The sequence below is a fragment of the Notolepis coatsorum genome, assembly GCF_963971535.1.
Source record: "Notolepis coatsorum genome assembly, chromosome: 5".
NCBI lineage: Eukaryota > Metazoa > Chordata > Actinopteri > Aulopiformes > Paralepididae > Notolepis > Notolepis coatsorum.
Genome location: NC_140169.1, coordinates 9298259 through 9322022, shown reverse-complemented (window position 1 = coordinate 9322022; position 23764 = coordinate 9298259). Strand labels below are relative to the sequence as shown.

The following is a 23764-nucleotide window of genomic DNA, read 5'->3' as shown; positions in this document are numbered from 1 at the left end:
CGTCGCTGTCCACAACGCCAGATTACCACCTACGACTTCCCTCCCCCTAACCCAGCCAAACGAGTTAGTATGACGACCGGCCCAAGCCGCAGGGCAATGCTGACTCCGGGAGTCGAGACCGCAGCCTCTTGCATTGGTGACGAGCGCAATCTCCGCTACGCCACCCGACCGCCGCGACAAAATTACTTTAAAAGGAAATGCGTTAATAATTTTTTATATACATAGTGTCACAAATAACCAAATATTAAGTTTGTCTGAACATTTATGACCCAACAGACTATTTTCTCTGCGTAAGGAAACCACACCGTTGTGGCTGCGTTCAATGTGGTTTCCATGGAGACAGTGAATAGACACGGCTGCACAGACGGCGTGAATTTAAACGATTTAAACACATTTTTGGTTCTTATTTGCAAAGTAGTGCATAAGTAGCACCGGTCAGTTCACTTCCTCTTTGAGATGTTTGACAGTGGAACGTTGTGGATTTGCTCTTTCTGTTGCCTAGCAGCATGAGCTCATTGGAACTATTCCACCCTTCCAACAGAACTGTTCTGTACGCTTCAGTGGTCCAACTCTCTGATTATATGGCTCTGTCCATCTCTGCCCTCTGCTGGTCACCTCCCCACCCCCCACCCCCCATCTACACACATGCACGCACGCACGCACGCACGCACACACACACACACACGCACACACGCACACAAACTCCTCCTCTTGTCCAATCACTATCATCACACAAATATAACAATCTTAAGAAGTAATCTTCATCTTCTTTTATCATAAAACAAGTGAATTGTAAACAGCAGAAGGATCTGCCGGTACATTAAGATAACTTTACTTGAAATAACTTGAAATAAGTTTGACCAGTCTGTAAAGATGACCTTCGTTTTTTTTTGGTGTGGCAACACTGCAATCTTCATCTTTTACCACCTCTTCTTATTCTTCCTCCTCCTCCTCCTCCTCCTCCTCCTCCTCCTCCTCCTCCTCCTCCTCCTCTCCAGCCATCACCTCCACCAGGAGCTCGGCGGTGCAGGTTGCCTCCCCCAGACTGTTGACAGCCTTCACTGTGTACTTAGCGTCGTCATCTCCGGACACCTGACAGACACAGTGCACGTGTTAAACACTGACACTGTCATTCACCGCCACACTGCCAAACGGTTAACCCGTTCACTGCGGCAATACACAGAAGGTTGACCCTTTCACTGCCACACAACAGCAGGTTAACCCTTTCACTGCCACACAACAGCAGGTTAACCGTCGGTAGTGTGATAGTAAAGGGTTAACCTTCTGTAGTGCGGCAGTGAAAGGGTTAAACTCTGACAGAGACAGAGGACGTGTTAAACTCTGACAGACACAGAGGACGTGTTAAACTCTGACAGACACAGAGGACGTGTTAAAGGGGCAGCTGACAGACAGCTCTAATTCAGGTGCTTCTGAGAAAAACATGGCATTGTATAGTACAGCTTCCAGGTGTAAATGTGTTGAGACTGTGTTGTAGTGTAGCTTCCAGGTGTAAATGTGTTGAGACTGTGTTGTAGTGTAGCTTCCAGGTGTAAATGTGTTGAGACTGTGTTGTAGTGTAGCTTCCAGGTGTAAATGTGTTGAGACTGTGTTGTAGTGTAGCTTCCAGGTATAAATGTGTTGAGACTGTGTTGTAGTGTAGCTTCCAGGTGTAAATGTGTTGAGACTGTGTTGTAGTGTAGCTTCCAGGTGTAAATGTGTTGAGACTGTGTTGTAGCTTCCAGGTGTAAATGTGTTGAGACTGTGTTGTAGTGTAGCTTCCAGGTGTAAATGTGTTGAGACTGTGTTGTAGTGTAGCTTCCAGGTGTAAATGTGTTGAGACTGTGTTGTAGTGTAGCTTCCAGGTATAAATGTGTTGAGACTGTGTTGTAGCTTCCAGGTGTAAATGTGTTGAGACTGTGTTGTAGTGTAGCTTCCAGGTGTAAATGTGTTGAGACTGTGTTGTAGTGTAGCTTCCAGGTGTAAATGTGTTGAGACTGTGTTGTAGTGTAGCTTCCAGGTATAAATGTGTTGAGACTGTGTTGTAGTGTAGCTTCCAGGTGTAAATGTGTTGAGACTGTGTTGTAGTACAGCTTCCAGGTGTAAATGTGTTGAGACTGTGTTGTAGTGTAGCTTCCAGGTGTAAATGTGTTGAGACTGTGTTGTAGTGTAGCTTCCAGGTGTAAATGTGTTGAGACTGTGTTGTAGTGTAGCTTCCAGGTATAAATGTGTTGAGACTGTGTTGTAGCTTCCAGGTGTAAATGTGTTGAGACTGTGTTGTAGCTTCCAGGTGTAAATGTGTTGAGACTGTGTTGTAGCTTCCAGGTGTAAATGTGTTGAGACTGTGTTGTAGCTTCCAGGTGTAAATGTGTTGAGACTGTGTTGTAGTGTAGCTTCCAGGTGTAAATGTGTTGAGACTGTGTTGTAGTGTAGCTTCCAGGTATAAATGTGTTGAGCCTGTGTTGTAGTGTAGCTTCCAGGTGTAAATGTGTTGAGACTGTGTTGTAGTGTAGCTTCCAGGTATAAATGTGTTGAGACTGTGTTGTAGCTTCCAGGTGTAAATGTGTTGAGACTGTGTTGTAGTGTAGCTTCCAGGTGTAAATGTGTTGAGACTGTGTTGTAGTGTAGCTTCCAGGTATAAATGTGTTGAGACTGTGTTGTAGTGTAGCTTCCAGGTGTAAATGTGTTGAGACTGTGTTGTAGTGTAGCTTCCAGGTGTAAATGTGTTGAGACTGTGTTGTAGTGTAGCTTCCAGGTGTAAATGTGTTGAGACTGTGTTGTAGTGTAGCTTCCAGGTGTAAATGTGTTGAGACTGTGTTGTAGTGTAGCTTCCAGGTATAAATGTGTTGAGACTGTGTTGTAGTGTAGCTTCCAGGTGTAAATGTGTTGAGACTGTGTTGTAGTGTAGCTTCCAGGTGTAAATGTGTTGAGACTGTGTTGTAGTGTAGCTTCCAGGTGTAAATGTGTTGAGACTGTGTTGTAGTGTAGCTTCCAGGTGTAAATGTGTTGAGACTGTGTTGTAGTGTAGCTTCCAGGTATAAATGTGTTGAGACTGTGTTGTAGTGTAGCTTCCAGGTGTAAATGTGTTGAGACTGTGTTGTAGTGTAGCTTCCAGGTATAAATGTGTTGAGACTGTGTTGTAGCTTCCAGGTGTAAATGTGTTGAGACTGTGTTGTAGTGTAGCTTCCAGGTGTAAATGTGTTGAGACTGTGTTGTAGTGTAGCTTCCAGGTGTAAATGTGTTGAGACTGTGTTGTAGTGTAGCTTCCAGGTGTAAATGTGTTGAGACTGTGTTGTAGTGTAGCTTCCAGGTATAAATGTGTTGAGACTGTGTTGTAGTGTAGCTTCCAGGTATAAATGTGTTGAGACTGTGTTGTAGTACAGCTTCCAGGTGTAAATGTGTTGAGACTGTGTTGTAGTGTAGCTTCCAGGTGTAAATGTGTTGAGACTGTGTTGTAGTGTAGCTTCCAGGTATAAATGTGTTGAGACTGTGTTGTAGCTTCCAGGTGTAAATGTGTTGAGACTGTGTTGTAGTGTAGCTTCCAGGTGTAAATGTGTTGAGAATGTGTTGTAGTGTAGCTTCCAGGTATAAATGTGTTGAGACTGTGTTGTAGTGTAGCTTCCAGGTATAAATGTGTTGAGACTGTGTTGTAGTGTAGCTTCCAGGTGTAAATGTGTTGAGACTGTGTTGTAGTGTAGCTTCCAGGTGTAAATGTGTTGAGACTGTGTTGTAGTACAGCTTCCAGGTATAAATGTGTTGAGACTGTGTTGTAGTGTAGCTTCCAGGTGTAAATGTGTTGAGACTGTGTTGTAGTGTAGCTTCCAGGTGTAAATGTGTTGAGACTGTGTTGTAGTGTAGCTTCCAGGTGTAAATGTGTTGAGACTGTGTTGTAGTGTAGCTTCCAGGTGTAAATGTGTTGAGACTGTGTTGTAGTGTAGCTTCCAGGTGTAAATGTGTTGAGACTGTGTTGTAGTGTAGCTTCCAGGTGTAAATGTGTTGAGACTGTGTTGTAGTGTAGCTTCCAGGTGTAAATGTGTTGAGACTGTGTTGTAGTGTAGCTTCCAGGTGTAAATGTGTTGAGACTGTGTTGTAGTGTAGCTTCCAGGTATAAATGTGTTGAGACTGTGTTGTAGCTTCCAGGTATAAATGTGTTGAGACTGTGTTGTAGCTTCCAGGTGTAAATGTGTTGAGACTGTGTTGTAGTGTAGCTTCCAGGTGTAAATGTGTTGAGACTGTGTTGTAGTGTAGCTTCCAGGTATAAATGTGTTGAGACTGTGTTGTAGTGTAGCTTCCAGGTATAAATGTGTTGAGACTGTGTTGTAGCTTCCAGGTGTAAATGTGTTGAGACTGTGTTGTAGTGTAGCTTCCAGGTGTAAATGTGTTGAGACTGTGTTGTAGTGTAGCTTCCAGGTATAAATGTGTTGAGACTGTGTTGTAGTGTAGCTTCCAGGTATAAATGTGTTGAGACTGTGTTGTAGTGTAGCTTCCAGGTATAAATGTGTTGAGACTGTGTTGTAGTGTAGCTTCCAGGTGTAAATGTGTTGAGACTGTGTTGTAGTGTAGCTTCCAGGTGTAAATGTGTTGAGACTGTGTTGTAGTACAGCTTCCAGGTATAAATGTGTTGAGACTGTGTTGTAGTGTAGCTTCCAGGTGTAAATGTGTTGAGACTGTGTTGTAGTGTAGCTTCCAGGTGTAAATGTGTTGAGACTGTGTTGTAGTGTAGCTTCCAGGTGTAAATGTGTTGAGACTGTGTTGTAGTGTAGCTTCCAGGTGTAAATGTGTTGAGACTGTGTTGTAGTGTAGCTTCCAGGTGTAAATGTGTTGAGACTGTGTTGTAGTGTAGCTTCCAGGTGTAAATGTGTTGAGACTGTGTTGTAGTGTAGCTTCCAGGTATAAATGTGTTGAGACTGTGTTGTAGTGTAGCTTCCAGGTGTAAATGTGTTGAGACTGTGTTGTAGTGTAGCTTCCAGGTGTAAATGTGTTGAGACTGTGTTGTAGCTTCCAGGTATAAATGTGTTGAGACTGTGTTGTAGTGTAGCTTCCAGGTGTAAATGTGTTGAGACTGTGTTGTAGTGTAGCTTCCAGGTGTAAATGTGTTGAGACTGTGTTGTAGTGTAGCTTCCAGGTGTAAATGTGTTGAGACTGTGTTGTAGTGTAGCTTCCAGGTGTAAATGTGTTGAGACTGTGTTGTAGTGTAGCTTCCAGGTGTAAATGTGTTGAGACTGTGTTGTAGTGTAGCTTCCAGGTATAAATGTGTTGAGACTGTGTTGTAGCTTCCAGGTATAAATGTGTTGAGACTGTGTTGTAGCTTCCAGGTGTAAATGTGTTGAGACTGTGTTGTAGTGTAGCTTCCAGGTGTAAATGTGTTGAGACTGTGTTGTAGTGTAGCTTCCAGGTATAAATGTGTTGAGACTGTGTTGTAGCTTCCAGGTATAAATGTGTTGAGACTGTGTTGTAGTGTAGCTTCCAGGTATAAATGTGTTGAGACTGTGTTGTAGTGTAGCTTCCAGGTGTAAATGTGTTGAGACTGTGTTGTAGTGTAGCTTCCAGGTGTAAATGTGTTGAGACTGTGTTGTAGTGTAGCTTCCAGGTATAAATGTGTTGAGACTGTGTTGTAGCTTCCAGGTATAAATGTGTTGAGACTGTGTTGTAGCTTCCAGGTGTAAATGTGTTGAGACTGTGTTGTAGTGTAGCTTCCAGGTGTAAATGTGTTGAGCCTGTGTTGTAGTGTAGCTTCCAGGTATAAATGTGTTGAGACTGTGTTGTAGTACAGCTTCCAGGTGTAAATGTGTTGAGACTGTGTTGTAGCTTCCAGGTGTAAATGTGTTGAGACTGTGTTGTAGTGTAGCTTCCAGGTGTAAATGTGTTGAGACTGTGTTGTAGTGTAGCTTCCAGGTATAAATGTGTTGAGCCTGTGTTGTAGTGTAGCTTCCAGGTATAAATGTGTTGAGCCTGTGTTGTAGTGTAGCTTCCAGGTGTAAATGTGTTGAGACTGTGTTGTAGTGTAGCTTCCAGGTATAAATGTGTTGAGACTGTGTTGTAGTGTAGCTTCCAGGTGTAAATGTGTTGAGACTGTGTTGTAGTGTAGCTTCCAGGTATAAATGTGTTGAGACTGTGTTGTAGTGTAGCTTCCAGGTGTAAATGTGTTGAGACTGTGTTGTAGCTTCCAGGTATAAATGTGTTGAGACTGTGTTGTAGTGTAGCTTCCAGGTGTAAATGTGTTGAGACTGTGTTGTAGTGTAGCTTCCAGGTGTAAATGTGTTGAGACTGTGTTGTAGTGTAGCTTCCAGGTGTAAATGTGTTGAGACTGTGTTGTAGTGTAGCTTCCAGGTATAAATGTGTTGAGACTGTGTTGTAGTGTAGCTTCCAGGTATAAATGTGTTGAGACTGTGTTGTAGCTTCCAGGTATAAATGTGTTGAGACTGTGTTGTAGCTTCCAGGTGTAAATGTGTTGAGACTGTGTTGTAGCTTCCAGGTGTAAATGTGTTGAGACTGTGTTGTAGCTTCCAGGTGTAAATGTGTTGAGACTGTGTTGTAGCTTCCAGGTATAAATGTGTTGAGACTGTGTTGTAGCTTCCAGGTATAAATGTGTTGAGACTGTGTTGTAGCTTCCAGGTGTAAATGTGTTGAGACTGTGTTGTAGTGTAGCTTCCAGGTGTAAATGTGTGGAACAGTGTGAATATGAAGCTTGTCATGCTCAGTGAAACAAAAGGTTTAAAATAAATGATTAAATACTGTAAATAAATAAATAAATAAATAAATAAATAAATAAATAAATAAATAAATAAATAAATAAATAAATAAATAAGGAAGCCAACCTCAGATATGACCAGGCTGCAGTTTCCCTCCTCGTCGTAGTCGATCTGGTAGTGGCGCGTCTCTTTAATTGGCTGATCGTCTTTATACCACACTACCTCAGGGTCTGGGTAACCTACATAGACATATAAAAACAAGTACAGTTCCGACAAAAAAAATAATCAACAATAAATAATATCATAGAGAAGAAGACAGTATAATGGCATATTAATACAGTATATTCCACTATACAGTAGCTATAAATGGACTATAAATGCAAAACGTAATTATTAATGATACAATTATTGTCGTATTAATTATCATTAGAATTATTTAATTCCACGGATGTCTGTAGTATCGGCAATCCCTGATGACTTGTCCCAGAGAAAGATGTTGAGAACACACCAGTCTGTCCGACTTACGACTGCCTTTTCGAGTACGTAAATCCTACAAAGAATTTACAATACGAAGGCGTTCGAGAATGCTGAATAAGTATGTAAATCGAGTTTCAAAGGAATTCCTTGGTAAGTTTTACATATGTCCGTTCAAGAATGTGAGGACCAATGTTTTTTCAAATCTCAAGCCTGCCAACTTCTAGAGGATGTAATCAGAGCAGCATAACTAGACCACATACTTTAGAGGTCAATGGTTTGAGGGTTGAATGCTCCCAAACACTGGAATACACAAACATCACATATAAGGCATACTTTTACTTTAGATAAGTAAGTAATTTGTAAGCCTGTCCCCGACTAAGGATTTGTATAGTCAACTTTGATTGGCCAGAATTAGCTGATAGTCGACTAGTAGTCCATTTGGGCTGTGGGGGTGCTTAATGTCTGAAGGAGTCGACTGAAGGCTTCTTGTCCTCTGCAAAAGCATGCAATTGGTCCACTGATGGATACATCTTGATATTTGTCTAGTCAGTGTGTTCATTAATTCAGTGCCCCTGTGCCCATTTTCTTAGGCAGTTAGCCTCTCTGGTATGCACGCCATTAGCGTTAGCCACGCTTCTAGACCTCTTTGCTTTTGGAAAGAATGATCACATTTAAAATTAAATTTTTTTAAGATATTTGAATATTTTATTTTGCATTCGACTAAGAGGTTGGCAGTCGACTACGGCTCCTTTCGATCGATTAGTCGACTATTCGACTAGTTGGGGTCAGCCCTAGTCATTTGTAAGTTGAACCTTTATTAATCACCTTGGGGGACATTCATCCTCTGCATTTTGACTCATCCTAACTCTTTAGACGCAGTGGTTCAGCCACACAGTGTGGCGCCCAGGGATGTCAGTACGCTGGTCAAGGGGAGCAGCTGTAATGTCAGTACCTGGAGGAAACCCACGCAGACACAGGTAGAACATGCAAACTCTGGGGGGTTTGAACCCAGTACCTCCTTGCTGTGAGGCAACAGTGCTGCCCACCGTGCCACCACGCCGCCCCGAGATACTGAAGTACATTCAATATCCAATACTTCTCTACTTTTACTTGAGTAGAACTTTGAACGGATGACGTTGATGAGTCCTATTTTATCTGGGTATTTCTACTTTTACTTTAAGTAAAGGAACTGTGTACTTCTAACACCACTGTGTGTGTGTGTCTGTGTGTGTGTCTGTGTGTGTACCTTCTATCTTGCAGTCAAAGCGAGCAGCGCTGCCCTCTACCACCTCCACGATGTGTGTGCGTGTGTGTGTGTGTGTGTGTGTGTGTGTGTGTGTGTCTGTGTGTGTGTGTGTGTGTGTGTGTGTGTGTGTGTCTGTGTGTGTGTACCTTCTATCTTGCAGTCGAAGCGAGCAGCACTGCCCTCCACCACCTCCACCTCCTGGATGACGGCACTGAACGTCGGCTTCACCTCGGCCTTCTGCTCGTACTCCAGACACTCCAGGAACTGATTGTCTTCTACACACACACGCCCGCACACACACACACACGCACACGCACACACACACACACGAGAACGATAGTGTTGGAGGTTAAAGGGATATACCACTCATTTGAACCCTTTCACTACCACACTACCAAATGGTTAACCCTTTCACTGCAACAATACAGAAGGTTAACCCTTTCACTGCCATGCACGACAATGGGTTAACCCTTTCACAACCACACTACAGAAGGTTAACCCTTTCACTACCACACTTAACCGTCTGTAGTGTAACCGTCTGTAGTGTGGTAGTGAAAGGTTAACCGTCTGTAGTGTGGTAGTGAAAGGGTTATGAATTCACATATCTTGCTAGAAGATAAAGCTAGAAGTGTATATTGTTGAGTTTATTGACTGACCTTCTGTAGGAGAGCCTTTCTTGGCACTGACTCCAGCCAGCATGGCCATAGAGGACAGTCTGCCGATGGCGCGCACTGCGTTTCCTGTTTTCTGAGAGACAGACAGACAGTTCAAAACATCCACATGTATTTAAACCCTTCAAATATTCTATACCGAATAATACTTTTTTTTATAAATAGGTTTATAAATAGTTCCACAAAAGGGCGGCTACGTGGCGTAGTGGGCAAGGCGCTCGCCATGAATACTGGAGACGCTGGGCTCGCCTCTTCGAGCCCAGCGCTCCACATTGCTTTCAGTTTAGCTGGTCGTCCGTACTAATACACATTGGCCGTATTAGGGGGTGGGAAACTGATGGGTGGGGATCGGGCGTTGTGGACAGCGACTCCTACAGGTCGGTTGGTGCGCCTGCGCAGTAGAATCAGGAAGTGTCGGGGGCAGCGTGAGCCTCCCACGCGTTACTCCTCGCCACTGAGAGATCGAGCTGCGCAGGTGAAAAGATGCGACTGCTGTTACCTCAAGTACCGGAGGGGACTCGTGCTATGTATGACTTAGTCCACATTGCAGCCGGCTTGTGGGAGGCAAGAAACAGCGTTCGTGACAGGGGAGGGTTGAATTGGATGATACGAAAAATTGGGATGGGAGAAAATATAGAAAATGGGAGAAAAAGTGGATAAAAAATTTAAAATTAAAAGTTCCACAAAACTGTTCAACAAACTACTGAAAGCAGCAACCTTTACCCTTATTAATAATGCAGGGTCTATGAATATGCAAATTGGCAACAAGCACCCATTGATATTGACCAGGAATTCCAAGTCGGCAGCTTATTATTCGTTCAAGACATGTCAATACCTACTCAAGACATGTCAATACCTACTCAAGACATGTCAATACCTACTCAAGACATGTCAATACCTACTCAAGACATGTCAATACCTACTCAAGACATGTCAATACCTACTCAGCCTTCTGTGTAGCTGAAACTAAAGGTGTCACGTTGCCACGTATTGGACCATGAGAGGTTCAACTTATTAGTGACATCATCACACATGCAACTGCGATTCCATGGAAGTGCAGAGAAGCTCTCCCTCTCCAGGGGAAGAATGTGAAAAAGACAAGAGGAGTTAACCATAAATAACAATGTGAGTCAAAGTCAGGCCTCCAAGAGGAGTTAACCATAAATAACAACCTGTAAGAATCAGCAAGGCAAGGGCCTCATACATCCAACTAAAGAACATCTGGAGCTCCAAGGTCAGCAGACAAAGATCAGACTCTTCAAATCCAACATCAACGGATCAGAGACGTGGAGGACAACCTCCTAGATCACAATGACTAGAGTGCAGTCATTCATCAACAGATGCCTGAGGCGGATCCTGAACATCCACTGGCCAGATACCATCAGCAACAACGATCTCTGGCAGAGAACGGGCAAACAACCAGTGGAAGAACAAATCAAGAGAAGAAAGTGGGGATGGACCGGCCACACACTACGCAAACCAAACACCAGCACCACCAGACAGGCCCTTAGATGGAACCCCCGAGGCAACAGGAAGAGAGGCCGGCCCAAGAACACCTGGAGCAGGGACTTGGAGACAGATATCACACGGAGCGGACTGACATGGAAACAGCTGGAAAGCAAAGCACAGGACAGAGGACCCTGGCGAACTGTTGTCGACGGCCTATGCTCCCCCAAAAGGAGCGATAGGCGTAAGTAAGTAAGTAAGTAATAGTCAAAGTCATAACTCCAAGAGGAGTTAACCATAAATAACAATCTGTCCAATCTGTAGTGCTTTTATTCATTTTCAGACATCACGGTAACTATACATAATTGTAATTGTTAATGATACAAATATTGTTGTAAAAAGAACACAAAAATGGACTGTCCCAAAAGAACACGGGCGCGCACCAGTCAGTATGATGACTGCCTTTCAGAGTTCGTAAATCCAAATCCAAGGTCGGAAAGTCAATAAGCATCATGAATATTCGCACTGCGTAATCATCAGCGGGGGTGCCATGCACGTAGCGCGGTCAAAAGCCTACAAGGTTTTTATCTCCCCATCCCCCTCTGGAATATTGATTTTAAATGCAAATACAAGCAATTGCGTGATGCCAACAGACGGCTGTAAATGTGCGGTGACGTGGGGCGGGCCGTCTGAATTTTAAGAGGTTAAAACATGAATGTAAGATGAATAGATCTGGAGGCCTGGGCCCTCGTTTATCAACGTGGCGTACGCACAGATATGTGCGTAACCCGTGCGTACGATCATTTCTAAGCAAAGTGTGGGATTTATCAATTTGAACTTGTGCTTGACTTTGTGCGTATATTTAAGCACAGGTCGGACCATGCTTAGCTGGCGCCCGTTGGTAGAATATATTATTACAACAAGGAAATAAGCTTCTGTGCATTAGTTTCAACACTGGCGTGTTCTGTATGAACCGTAATTCATTATAGTTCATTGTAAAATAGCAACAGTAGTGTAATTATTGTCAAAACCCTATAAATAGCATTTGGAATAATAGGTCTTTATCTCCGAATGAATGCAGCATGGTTTATAGCGTTATCGGAATATACGGGGTGTACTGACTGACTGAGCTCCGCATAGCTCAACTCGTTATTATTTTGTGCACAGACCGCAGAAACACGGGAACGTTTTGATTATATTTAAAAGGCTTTACGTTAAACGAAACAAGTGGAATTTCGAAGCTGTAAGCAGAATACAAGTCATATGAACACCCACGATATAGTGTTCTTCCCCCTTTCTACTGTATAAGAAAGAATAAAAAACGCATTGCAATGAGAACAGAGGGTGTATGTGTATTACAAAACCCTTGCAATAATGTGTCTTAAATGAATGAAAAGCATACATGCTCTGGACACAGAGATTATATCGTGTGGGTGATATGACTTGTATTATGCTTACAGAATTCCACGTATTTAGTTTTACAATGTCAAAGCCTTTTAATATAAATCAAAACGTTCCTGTATTTCTGCAATCTATGCGCAAAATAATAAGGAGTTGAGGTAGATACACACTCAGAACGTATTACATGCTGGTATGCTGATAGAGTAAACTATTATGAATATGAATAGGAATATGATATAAGGTATACACTGGTCCGTCCGCGAGGATAGCGATGAGTCGATAGCCATTAAATGCCATTTGAGAATATAGGCTATTAATGCAATGAAAACATATTATTTAATGTTTTCATAAGCGTAAAGATACAACAGCTAGATTAATGATCAAGTTAGTTTACTGTGCAGGGTTCGCAGGGCTGTGCATTGTGCTATTATATATGCGCAAGTTACTGTTGCATAATGTAGGCTGCTATTATATGTAATTCATATAGGCTACCTAATAGTATATGATTTTTAGAGGCATCTATTTTGTTGTCGGTATTAGGCTAATACCGACAACAAAATAGATGCCTCTAAAAATCATATTATAGCCAATCGAACACAACTAATAAAGGCATTCATATTACAGCACGGTTGTAATGACACACCACCAACGCCAAACAGTGGTCAACGAACGGTCTTTATTAGTATTTTGAGCTGTCCAGGCAGAATTGCAGCAATGGTCTTAGGGAGCCGTTGATATCTGACATCACAGTGTACAAGTCAGCCTTTTATTTATCCCATAACACGGGTTGTGTCTTCTTGGTTCGACAGCGCCTCAGTGAACAATCTCCCGTGAAGTTTCTCAGAGTTCCGCTCGGATCAGTCCATTATTTCACATCCCATGGGGGGTGTTTCATGACCATATATGGATAATCATGCACGAGCATTGACGGTAGAACAAAGAGGTATTTATCAACACGGAGGAGCGTAGGACCTGTGTACGCACGGTTGATAAATCCCAATATTTCTGTGTGTGCACACATTCTAAATTCTGTGCTTACGTATGAAAATAGAACACTTTCTAAGAAGTGTTAATAAATGAGGGCCCAGGGCTACAAAAACAATACAAATGAATTCAACCTGCTTTTTTGTAGTACAACGTGAGAAAACGGACTCGATCTGCTTCGCGCTGCATACTAAAGGGGCTCGCAACTCGTTTATCAACGTGGCGTACGCACAGATATGTGCGTAACCCGTGCGTACGATCATTTCTAAGCAAAGTGTGGGATTTATCAATTTGAACTTGTGCTTGACTTTGTGCGTATATTTAAGCACAGGTCGGACCATGCTTAGCTGGCGCCCGTTGGTAGAATATATTATTACAACAAGGAAATAAGCTTCTGTGCATTAGTTTCAACACTGGCGTGTTCTGTATGAACCGTAATTCATTATAGTTCATTGTAAAATAGCAACAGTAGTGTAATTATTGTCAAAACCCTATAAATAGCATTTGGAATAATAGGTCTTTATCTCCGAATGAATGCAGCATGGTTTATAGCGTTATCGGAATATACGGGGTGTACTGACTGACTCGATCTGCTTCGCGCTGCATACTAAAGGGGCTCGCAACTCGTTAACCATTTATAGGCAGTTTGTGTTATTATGAGTTTTAATGTTCGATTTAAGTAGATCTTTTGGATTTTAGGATGTCTAAACCACAGAAAAGTTCAGGAAAGTGCGTGGAAGCTGCTAGAACCTACAGAGAGCGACTTAGTCGGCAGGAAAGGGTGCAATATTCAGATAAACTCAGACTAATAGGTGGTGAAGATCCGTACGAGTTGGCTCCTTCATCTTGGAGTCACGACCCGACAATTCTGCCTCCTATTGCCTATCCCGACATAGTGACCTACCTCTTTTTTCACTAAGCCCATACACAGATGAAGACCTCTTAAATCTTACAAAGGTTTGGATGCAGGGTGGCTGGGTAGCACAGTGGACTAAGCGTCTGTCTACCACCGCAGAGACAGTGGGATCGAATCCAACTGCCAGCGGTACCTCCGGCTTGGTCGACCGTCCGTACTGACACAATTGGCAGTGTCAGTGGGTGGGAAGCCGGCGAGGGTGGGTCCTGGTCGTTGTAAACAGCGACTCCTACAGTTCGGTCGGGGCGCCTGCACAGCAAGGGAAGGATCTAAGAGAGGTAGTGTGACCTTCCACACGTTACACTCTCCCAGTGAGCGTCCGCGCTGCCAGGTGAAAAGAAACGGTGGGCTGGGTACACATGTGTCAGAGGAAGCATGTGATAGTCTCCGCCCTCCCAGACCGACGGTAGGGGGTAGAGTGCGCAACGACCAGAAGGGGATTGGGAATTGGCATAACGACTAACATTGGGAGGGGAGAAAAACGAAAAAAAGGAGGGGGGAAAAGATATATAAAAAAAATAAGTTTGGATGCCTACAACCAGATGGTGTGTGGATGGGTGAGAGAGGCACAGTATCAGCTCATCGATGATGTGTATTGTGAAAGCCAAGGTAGGTGATTCAATAACATTACTAGATCAACTGATCTTTACATTTGAATTTTTTTCCCTAATAGTCTACTAGTAGCCTACACATTTTTGGATCGAAATGCTGATCGGTACCTACTTTGGTAGTTTGTTCAGATGGGAGAGGAGAGGGGGTGTTCGCCTCCTTTCCTCAGACAATTTTTTGCACTCTTCTTCCTGATTTGGAATAGCTTTTGGCAATCTGAAGTACTCCAAATGCTTTCCCCGGTCGGTACAGCCAAACACACGGCAATAATTGACCATTTTGAGCAATAATGACCAAGAACAGTTGCGAGTTCGGTTGCGTTGTCTACGTTCAGTATCTCCGAAATGGCTTCCAGTTTGAAAGCTCGGCGTTGCTAATAAACATTTTAAATCATTTGTATAAACTGGTCAACAACACAGAGGGTTTGCATGTCCGCCCTTCAACTGGGTAGCGGGTCTAAAGATCCTATGCGCTCTTTCGATCTCAGGGCGAGCTAGCTTTGGAAACCATTTTGGAATAATTTCCTCAAGGTACCTTATCGGCTCGTCATCCTCCGTTTCATCAGGCAGTCTGTATATTCTCACATTACATCTCCTACCACGGTCCTCCAGATCTGCCGCCTTCATCTCACAATCACGTAGCCTGTCCTCCAAGTATAATATTCCCGCGACGTTGGTCTCAGCCACCTCCACGACCGCGGACATATCACCCTCCGCCATGGTTAATCGAGTGTCTATTGCAGTCACCTCCTCCTGTAATGTATCCACCCTGCCAGCTAGTTTAGCCAAGATAGCGTCTGTTTCCTCTCGGAATATCGACCTGATGAGATCCTTATCCATGTCGTTCAGGGTTCCCAATTTGCTCTGCGTATGTTTAGACATTATTCTAACTTCTGGAAAATCAAATGGTATAAAAAATAAAACGTATTCAGGGATAATGTGGCTTGGTTGCCGAGCACCGAAAAATCAGCCAGCCATGCGCTGTGGAACGGAACCGGAAGTCCCACTAACATTATTGTTTAAGCATTTTTGGTTGAAATAAAGGTAGTTATAAGGTTTTTAATTTGTCGTAAAAAAATAACTACACTTACCAGTAGGCAGCCTGTTGTTCAGTACGCTATGCTATTGGCCTGTTAGGCTATCGCCTTATCCCCGTCACGGCCAGCTACTAGACGTTAGCATTATGTCTACTGTCGTGAACCATTTTAAATCGGGGCATGTAGAGGAGTTTTGGGAACGAGTAAAATGTGCAGGTCCTCTTCTCAGACCTGTGGGGCAAGTAGCCCCTTTCGTGACTGTGATGCACGCCAGGGGCTATGGGGCTAGCACTGCATGCATCATGCCGGCTATCAAGCTAGCTAGCTAGCTACACGTCATGGCTTGTTGATACCACGATAGCTAACGCTACAAGCTCAAACCCCTTATAACTACTACTACTACTACTACTACTGTCGTGTCCATAAGTTCCCTGGCAGAATACTTTGTGAGGACAAAGGTATACAAAGAGGAGAGAACCATTTTAAATCGGGGAATGTTAGGAGTTTCGGGAATGCTGGCTAGCAAGCTACTAACGTTATAAACTATACACAATATGTACAACGACACAATGATTTACATTAGTATTTACAGTGATTTAATATGCAGCGAAATAACGTTATACGATTTAAATTATAAATACAAATATGGTAACGTGGTTGTGGCTTTTACAAATAGTGGTTAGCTTTAGAGATAAATGGCTATGATCACGGAGCACTAGTGTTGGGTGAAACAGATACTAGCCACAGATTCAGGGTCAGTTATTTTCCCATTGTATGAATTGTTAAGCGTATAGAATGTAAGGGAAATCTGATCCTAGGTCTGTGACTAGTAGGCAGGAGGCTACACTGTGGTGACGTCATAGCAGTGTAGTTTCCCAGCGAACGAAAACATAAACGTTGTTATTTTGCTACCTTTACAATTAATTGCAAATATTTTCATGTTGAGCTATAGATTGTGGATAAATATGCACAGAAAGGTACACCATGCCAACGTTAATGCTTTATTTATCTAAAACGAGCCGATTTAAAAATGGTCAATGGGGAAATACATTGCATTCCACAGAGGGTGGAACAGGAAAAAATCGAAAATGACGTAACCACTACACCTCCCTATTAGAGGGTATTCACTCGTCCAACCTCGTTGGCGTGCATCACAGACCCGAAAGGGGCTACCCAGAGGGGCGCTCCTCTGTTAATAAACTATATAATAAACTATTTGAATATTGAAATTAATTCTGACAGCCCTACTGGACGGAGAACCTAAATAACAGGTGGGACTTGACTGTTATTCAGGGTGCTGCTGCTGCTGCTGTTGTTGTTGTTGTTGTTGTTGTTGTTGTTGTTGTTGTTGTTGTTGTTGTTGTTGTTGTTGTTGTTGATGTTTACCTGCCACTTCCTCCTCAGGATGTATCTTTTCATCCTCTCCTTGCTCAGCTTCTTGGCCTTCATAGTGTTGGTGTCCTGCTTCAGCCAGGCGTGGTCAAAGCACTGAGCACAGGTCAGTCTGGCCCTGAGACACACACACACACACACACACACACACACACACACACACACACACACACACACACACACACACACACACACACACACACACACACACACAGTTCTTCAAAGTCTGGGTCAGAACCCAAAGTTGGTTGCAGGACAATTCAATTAGTCTCTCTCTCTTTACCTCATGTCTCTCTCTCTTTACCTCATGTCTCTCTCTCTTTACCTCATGTCTCTCTCTCTTTACCGCATGCATGTCTCTCTCTCTCTTTACCTCATGTATGTCTCTCTCTCTTTACCTCATGTATGTCTCTCTCTCATTACCTCATCTCTCTCTCTTTACCTCATGTCTCTCTCTCTCTCTTTACCTCATGTCTCTCTCTCTACCTCATGTCTGCATAGCTCTGTCGCACTACCTCATGTCTCTCTCTCTCTCTCTCTCTCTCTCTCTCTCTCTCTCTCTCTCTCTCTCTCTCTCTCTCTCTCTCTCTACCTCATGTCTTTCTTCAGCAGACAGGTGATGAAGTCCTTGGCATCATCAGAGATCTCATCGAAGGCCTCGTCATCAAAGTCCCAGGTGGCTGAGGTCACGTTAGACAGAGTCTCATTATCATTGTCCCCCATGAAGGGAGAGAGACCACTCACCCTGAGGGAGAGAGAGAGAGAGAGAGAGAGAGAGGGAGGGAGAGAGAGAGAGAGAGGGAGCAAGGGAGAGAGGGAGAGAAGGAGGGAGAGAGGGAGAGAGAGAGAAGGAGGGAGGGAGAGAGGGAGAGAGGGAGAGAGGGAGAGAGGGAGAGAGGGAGAGAGGGGGACGGAGAGAGGGAGAGGGAGGGAGAGAGGGAGAGGGAGACAATGAGGGAGAGAGGGAGAGAGAAGGAGGGAGAGGGAAGTATAACAGTCAACATTAACATTATTATAACATTAAATTATTCAAATGTAATGTGTACAACTGAAGCAACTACTAAGATAAGATAAGATAAGATATTCCTTTATTGATCCCCTTGGGGAAATTCAGGCATCATAGCAGTTCCCAGCCTTCCCAGAGACAGTCGCATTTATCTCCTCTCCCCAGGCTCCTCAAGGCCGTTCCTACCGCCGCCTCTACTGCCTCCATGAAGCCCGACGCTGCTGTGCTCTGTGCCTTGTGCCGGTTGTCGGACTATACTCAAATCAACTCGAAATGGATCTAATCAGTGGATTGCATATTTTCGTCAAGGAAGCAGAATATGGCTAACCCTCTCTGCCTCTGTGACATTTCAATCGGGCTACCAACTTGAAGTCGTGGACATTTGGATTATCAAAGCTTTTGGGATTGCAATAAGAAGATTTTGGATCTGTTTACCGCGCACAGGACGTACCAAAATGAACTGATTAAGACACTTGGACTAATTAATGCATTCAGTCATTTGGACGGAGTTGTTAAAACTCACTCCACTCAAACCAATAGAGTTATAATTCACTCTACTCAAAATCAAATTTAAATCGACGTGACTGGGGAAATGTTGCCAGTCAGTCAGCCAAAACAAATTCCTGGACGACTCCAAGGTCGAACTTTGAGCTGCTGGAGTCGAAGGCCCTCTTGGAGATAATATATGAACTGTATGTGTATGAACCAAGCATCCTTTGTGAAGCACTTTGGTTGACAAGTGTCATGTTTAAATGTGCTATATAAATCAATTTGATTGATTGATTGATTGATTGATTGATGGGGGGGAGGGGGGGGGGTACAGGTAGTAAAAACAACACAGGCAGTGTAAACAATTTGGTCAATTGGTCAATATAATTTACTATCTGACTAGCTGAAGAAAATATTCACATTATTCACAGTGTCACATAAGGTGCAGTATGCATAAGGTAGTGTTATAATTTACTATCTACTGAGTATACATTATTCACAGTATCACAGTATCCACTGAAATATACATTATTCACAGTATCACAGTATCACAGTATCCACATAAGGTGCAGTAAGCCTAAGGTAGTGTAGGTTGTCCTCCTTGGGTTCCTATAAGTCCCAGGTAAATGTCTGGTAGCAGTCGCTGTCGCTGCCCCCTGTTGTGGAGCCTGGAGGCTGCTAGTCGCTGCCCACTGTTGTGGAGCCTGATGGCCGCTGGTATGAACGACTGTCCGAGGCGGTTAGTTGAGTGTCGGGGGGGAATGAGTCTGTGGCTGAACGAGCTTCTCATCTTGACTAGCTCGTCGTAGAGGGGGTGGTAGGGGTTCTCCATGATGGCAGCCAGCTTCCTTATCATCCCCCTCTCTGCCATCACCTCACTCGACTCCCACCACGGAGCTAGCCTTCCTCACCAGCTTGTTGAGCTTGTTGGTGTCCCTTGAGTTGATGTAGCCTCCCCAGCATGCCACAGCATAGAAGAGGATGCTGGCCACAACAGACTGGTAAAAAGACTGCAGCAGTCTGTTGCACACATTGAAGGACCTGAGTCTCCTCAGGAAGAACAGCCTGCTCTGTCCCTTCCTGTAGAGGGCCTCTGTGTTATCCGACCAGTCCAGTTTATTGTTCAGGTGTACCCCCAGGAACTTATATGAGTCCACCATCTCCACATCCACCCCTCGGATGGAGATGGGAATCGGGGGGGGCCTTTTCTTGCCCCTCCGGAAGTCCACCACCAGCTCCTTGGTCTTACTGGTGTTGAGTTGGAGGTGGTTGCTGTCGCTCCACCCCACAAAGCTCTCCACCAGGGCTCTGTACTCCTCCTCATCATCGTCGGTGATGTAGCTTACGATGGAGGAGTCGTCTGAGAACTTCTGCAGGTGGCACCCGCTTGAGTTGCGGCAGAAGTCTGAGGTGTAGAGGGTGAAGAGGAAGGGTGACAGCACAGTTCCTTGGGGGGCGCCGGTGTTGCTCACCAGTACGTCAGACTGACTGTCCTTTAGTCTGACGTACTGCAGCCTCTCAGTGAGGTAGTCCTTGATCCAGGCCACCAAGCCGTGCTCCAGCTGCATCGCAGAGAGCTTCTCCGCTAGCAGTGACGGCTGGATGGTGTTGAAGGCGCTGGAGAAATCAAAGAACATAATCCTCACTGTGCTGCGCGGCTTCTCCAGGTGCGTGTATGCTCTGTGGAGCATGTAGATGATGGCATCCTCCACCCCGATGTTTACCTGGTATGCAAACTGCAGGGGGTCGAGGGAGTCACGCACCAGGGGCTTGAGGTGTTGCAGGACCAGTCTCTCAAACGTCTTCATGACGTGTGACGTCAGAGCGACTGGCCTGTAGTCGTTGAGGGTGCTGGGTCTTCCCTTCTTGGGCACCGGGACAATGCAGGAGGTCTTCCAGAGCTGGGGCACCCTCTCCAGCCTCAGGGAGAGGTTGAAAAGATGCTGGAGCGGTGCTGCCAGCTGCTCCGCACATACTTTGAGCACCCTGGGATTGGTGTTGTCCGGTCCTCTGGCCTTGTTTACACTAATCCTGGAGAGCTGCCTACTGACCTGACTGATTGTGATCGTCAGGGTTGGGGGAGGTAGGCAGTCTGCTGCTGTTGGGGGTGGGGTGCCGATGCTGATGGGTGTGGGGGGTGGGGGGGGTGCTTTGTGGGTGTGATCTGGTGCTGGTGTCGATGGGTGGGGGGAGGGGTGTGGGGAGGCCACTCTGGTCAAAGCGGTTGAAAAACGAGTTGAACTCGTTTGCACGCTCTGGGGGGCCCTCAACAGCTGTGCCCTGCTGTTTGAACCCAGTGATCTTCCTGACGCCCGCCCACACCTCCCTGGTGTTGTTGGCCTGTAGTCTGCCCTCCAGCCTGTCCTTGTAGCTGACCTTGGCTGCCCTTAGCTCTTTTTTTAGCTCCCTTTGGACAGCCCTGGCCTGCTCAGTGTCCCCTGCCATGAAGGCCCTCTTTTTCCTGTTTAGCAGGTGTTTAATGTCCTTGCTAATCCAGGGTTTATTGTTTGAAAAGCAGCGTACCTTCTTTGTGGGTACAATGCTCTCCTCACAGAACCTGATGTAGTCTGTGATGCAGTGGGATAGTCCATCAATGTCATCTCCATGGACCCTCTCAAACATGTCCCAGTCTGTCGACCTGAAACACTCCTGTAGCTCCTCCTCGACGTCGTCAGACCACTGTGGGACAGACATGGTGGTCGGTGGCTGTCTCTTAATGAGAGGCGTGTATGTAGATACAAGCCTCACAAGGTTGTGGTCTGACTGGCCGAGGGGGGGCAGGGAAGTCGCACTGAAAGCCTCCTTCACGTTAGCATATAGGAGGTCCAGTGTTTTGTCTCCCCTGGTTTTGCAGGTCACATACTGGGTGAAGTTTGTCAGGGTCTTGTTCAGTCTGACATGGTTGAAGTCCCCATTGATAAAAATAAATGCATCCGGGTGTTTTGTCTGAAGCGCCGCGACAGTGGAGTGTATGACGTCACTCACCTGCGCCGCCGCCGCGCTGGGTGGGATGTACAGTAAACAGTCAGAGCCAGGACGTGTGTTATTTCTCGCGGTAAATAGTATGGCCGCAGACTCAGTGCCAATAGTTCAATGTCGGGGGAAGAGATACGTTCCTTAATGGTGATGTGCCCCGGGTGGCACCATTTGGAGTTAACAAAGACAACAAGCCCTCCGCCTCTCCGCTTGCTGCTCTGTTTACCCCGGTCGGCGCGCACCACCGTGAAGCCCTCCTGTTCGATTGCACTGTCCGGGATGTTATCGTTCAGCCAGGATTCTGTAAAGCACAGTAGGCTTGCCTCCTTGTACTCACGCTGGTTGTTCATCAGGGCTGAGAGCTTGTCCGTCTTGTTGGCCGGCGATCGCACGTTCCCCATAACGACAGAGGGCAGGTAAGGCTTGAATCTCCTGCTATCCTTCCTCCTGTCCCTCACAATCGTGCCAGCTCGATTTCCCCGTCTTCGTATCCTTATTTCGACTGGTAGATCCCTCGGTGGCTCTGCAACTCTGTCTCGAAAGCAGAGGAGAGCCTCCCGCGGGTAAACCAGCCCGTCGGTGTTGTTGTTGTTGTTGTCCTCCCGCGGGTAAACCAGCCCGCCTGTGTTGTTGTCCATTGTTCAGCTGTGCTCGACCGAACTTGCCTAACTCAGCTAACTTCACAGAAGTTGTTAACAATTGTCTTAACTTGGTGTAAAGCAACGCACAGTCACTTAGACACCTATTAAGTAAGTAGAATCACAAAAAGAAATAAGTAAGAAAGTAGTAAACGGGATAAGAAGTAAAGGGGGTGGGAGCTGCTATGAAAGGCTGCCACTCACCTCGGCGCCACTACTACTAGACTAAACTAAACTAGACTAGACTAAACTAAACTAAGACCATGTCACTGTACTAGACCAGACTAAACTAAGACCATGTTACTGTACTAGACCAGACTAAACTAAGACCATGTCACTGTACTAGAGCAGACTAAAGTAAGACCATGTTACTGTACTAGACCAGACTAGACTAAAGTAAGACCATGTCACTGTACTAGACCAGACTAAACTAAGACCATGTTACTGTACTAGACCAGACTAAACTAAGACCATGTCACTGTACTAGACCAGACTAAACTAAGACCATGTTACTGTACTAGACCAGACTAAACTAAACTAAGACCATGTTACTGTACTAGACCAGACTAAACTAAGACCATGTCACTGTACTAGACCAGACTAAAGTAAGACCATGTTACTGTACTAGACCAGACTAAACTAAGACCATGTTACTGTACTAGACCAGACTAAACTAAGGCCATGTTACTGTACTAGACCAGACTAAACTAAGACCATGTCACTGTACTAGACCAGACTAAACTAAAGTAAGACCATGTTACTGTACTAGACCAGACTAAACTAAGACCATGTTACTGTACTAGACAAGACTAAACTAAACTAAGACCATGTTACTGTACTAGACCAGACTAAACTAAGACCATGTTACTGTACTAGACCAGACTAAACTAAAGTAAGACCATGTTATGCAGGGGGAAGGCTAAGAGAATCATCAAGGACTCCAGCCACCCGAACAACTGCCTCTTTGAACTGCTGTGGTCAGGCAAGCGATACCGGAGTCTTAAGGCGAGCACAGAAAGACTCAGAAGAAGCTTCTATCCCCAGGCCATCAGGCTGCTAAACGAACAATAAACACTATGCAACAACCATCAAATGCACACAGCACACACACCCACACGCACACACTCACTTAAACAAACAACACACTGCAGCACCCACTCTCCACACTTTAGATCACACAAACACACTTTATATTTATTAATAAAGGATTTGCACTACAACTCGTACACCTACTGTAAATTGTACCTAAATTGCACCTCATCCCATTTCTGCCTTGCACTATATAGTATTGATTGATTGATTGAATAGTTTATTGGTTTAGAATGGAAATCACACATATACATTTGATCACAATATGAAACAGGTATACATTTTCTCCATTTACCAATAGGATTTCATAAAACACAATAAAGCCATAGGCTTGTTTCCATTGTGGTCCTTCATCATTGGTGTCAGTGGATGTATGTACTGGTGTGTGGACGTGGGTGTTTGTAGTGTCTGTATGTCAGGATGTGTGGTATAAAAACAATAAAATACATAAAATAATATTCCATTTTATAGACAATAAAAGAATAAAAAAGGAACAACACATATTAAAAACCCTTTGTTCACTACTCCCAGCTTCTGCTACTTATGATCCACCTCTTTATAGCTAATTTAAAAGTGGAGAAGGGGCTTATGGTCTTCAACTCCATTGGTAGGCTATTCCATTGTACTGCTGCTGAATATAGGAATGCGTTTTGGTTTATTTTCCTATTGCATCTCACTGGGATGATGTCTGTAGGGCTC

At 44.6% G+C, this 23764-nt stretch overlaps 1 protein-coding gene across 1 annotated transcript in view; it reads right to left on the bottom strand.

Annotated features, from left to right (window-relative positions):
- Positions 1–933: 933 nt before the first annotated feature.
- The window catches only part of LOC311229258 (myosin light chain kinase, smooth muscle-like), a gene marked incomplete at both ends in the record, with an annotated part of 244583 nt that continues 221752 nt past the window's right edge, over positions 934–23764 (bottom strand). The window contains 6 exon segments of the mRNA XM_084315325.1: positions 934–1092; positions 6816–6928; positions 8559–8687; positions 9069–9159; positions 16862–16985; positions 17460–17612. Of these exon segments, the coding sequence (XP_084171451.1) occupies positions 934–1092; positions 6816–6928; positions 8559–8687; positions 9069–9159; positions 16862–16985; positions 17460–17612 (769 nt within the window).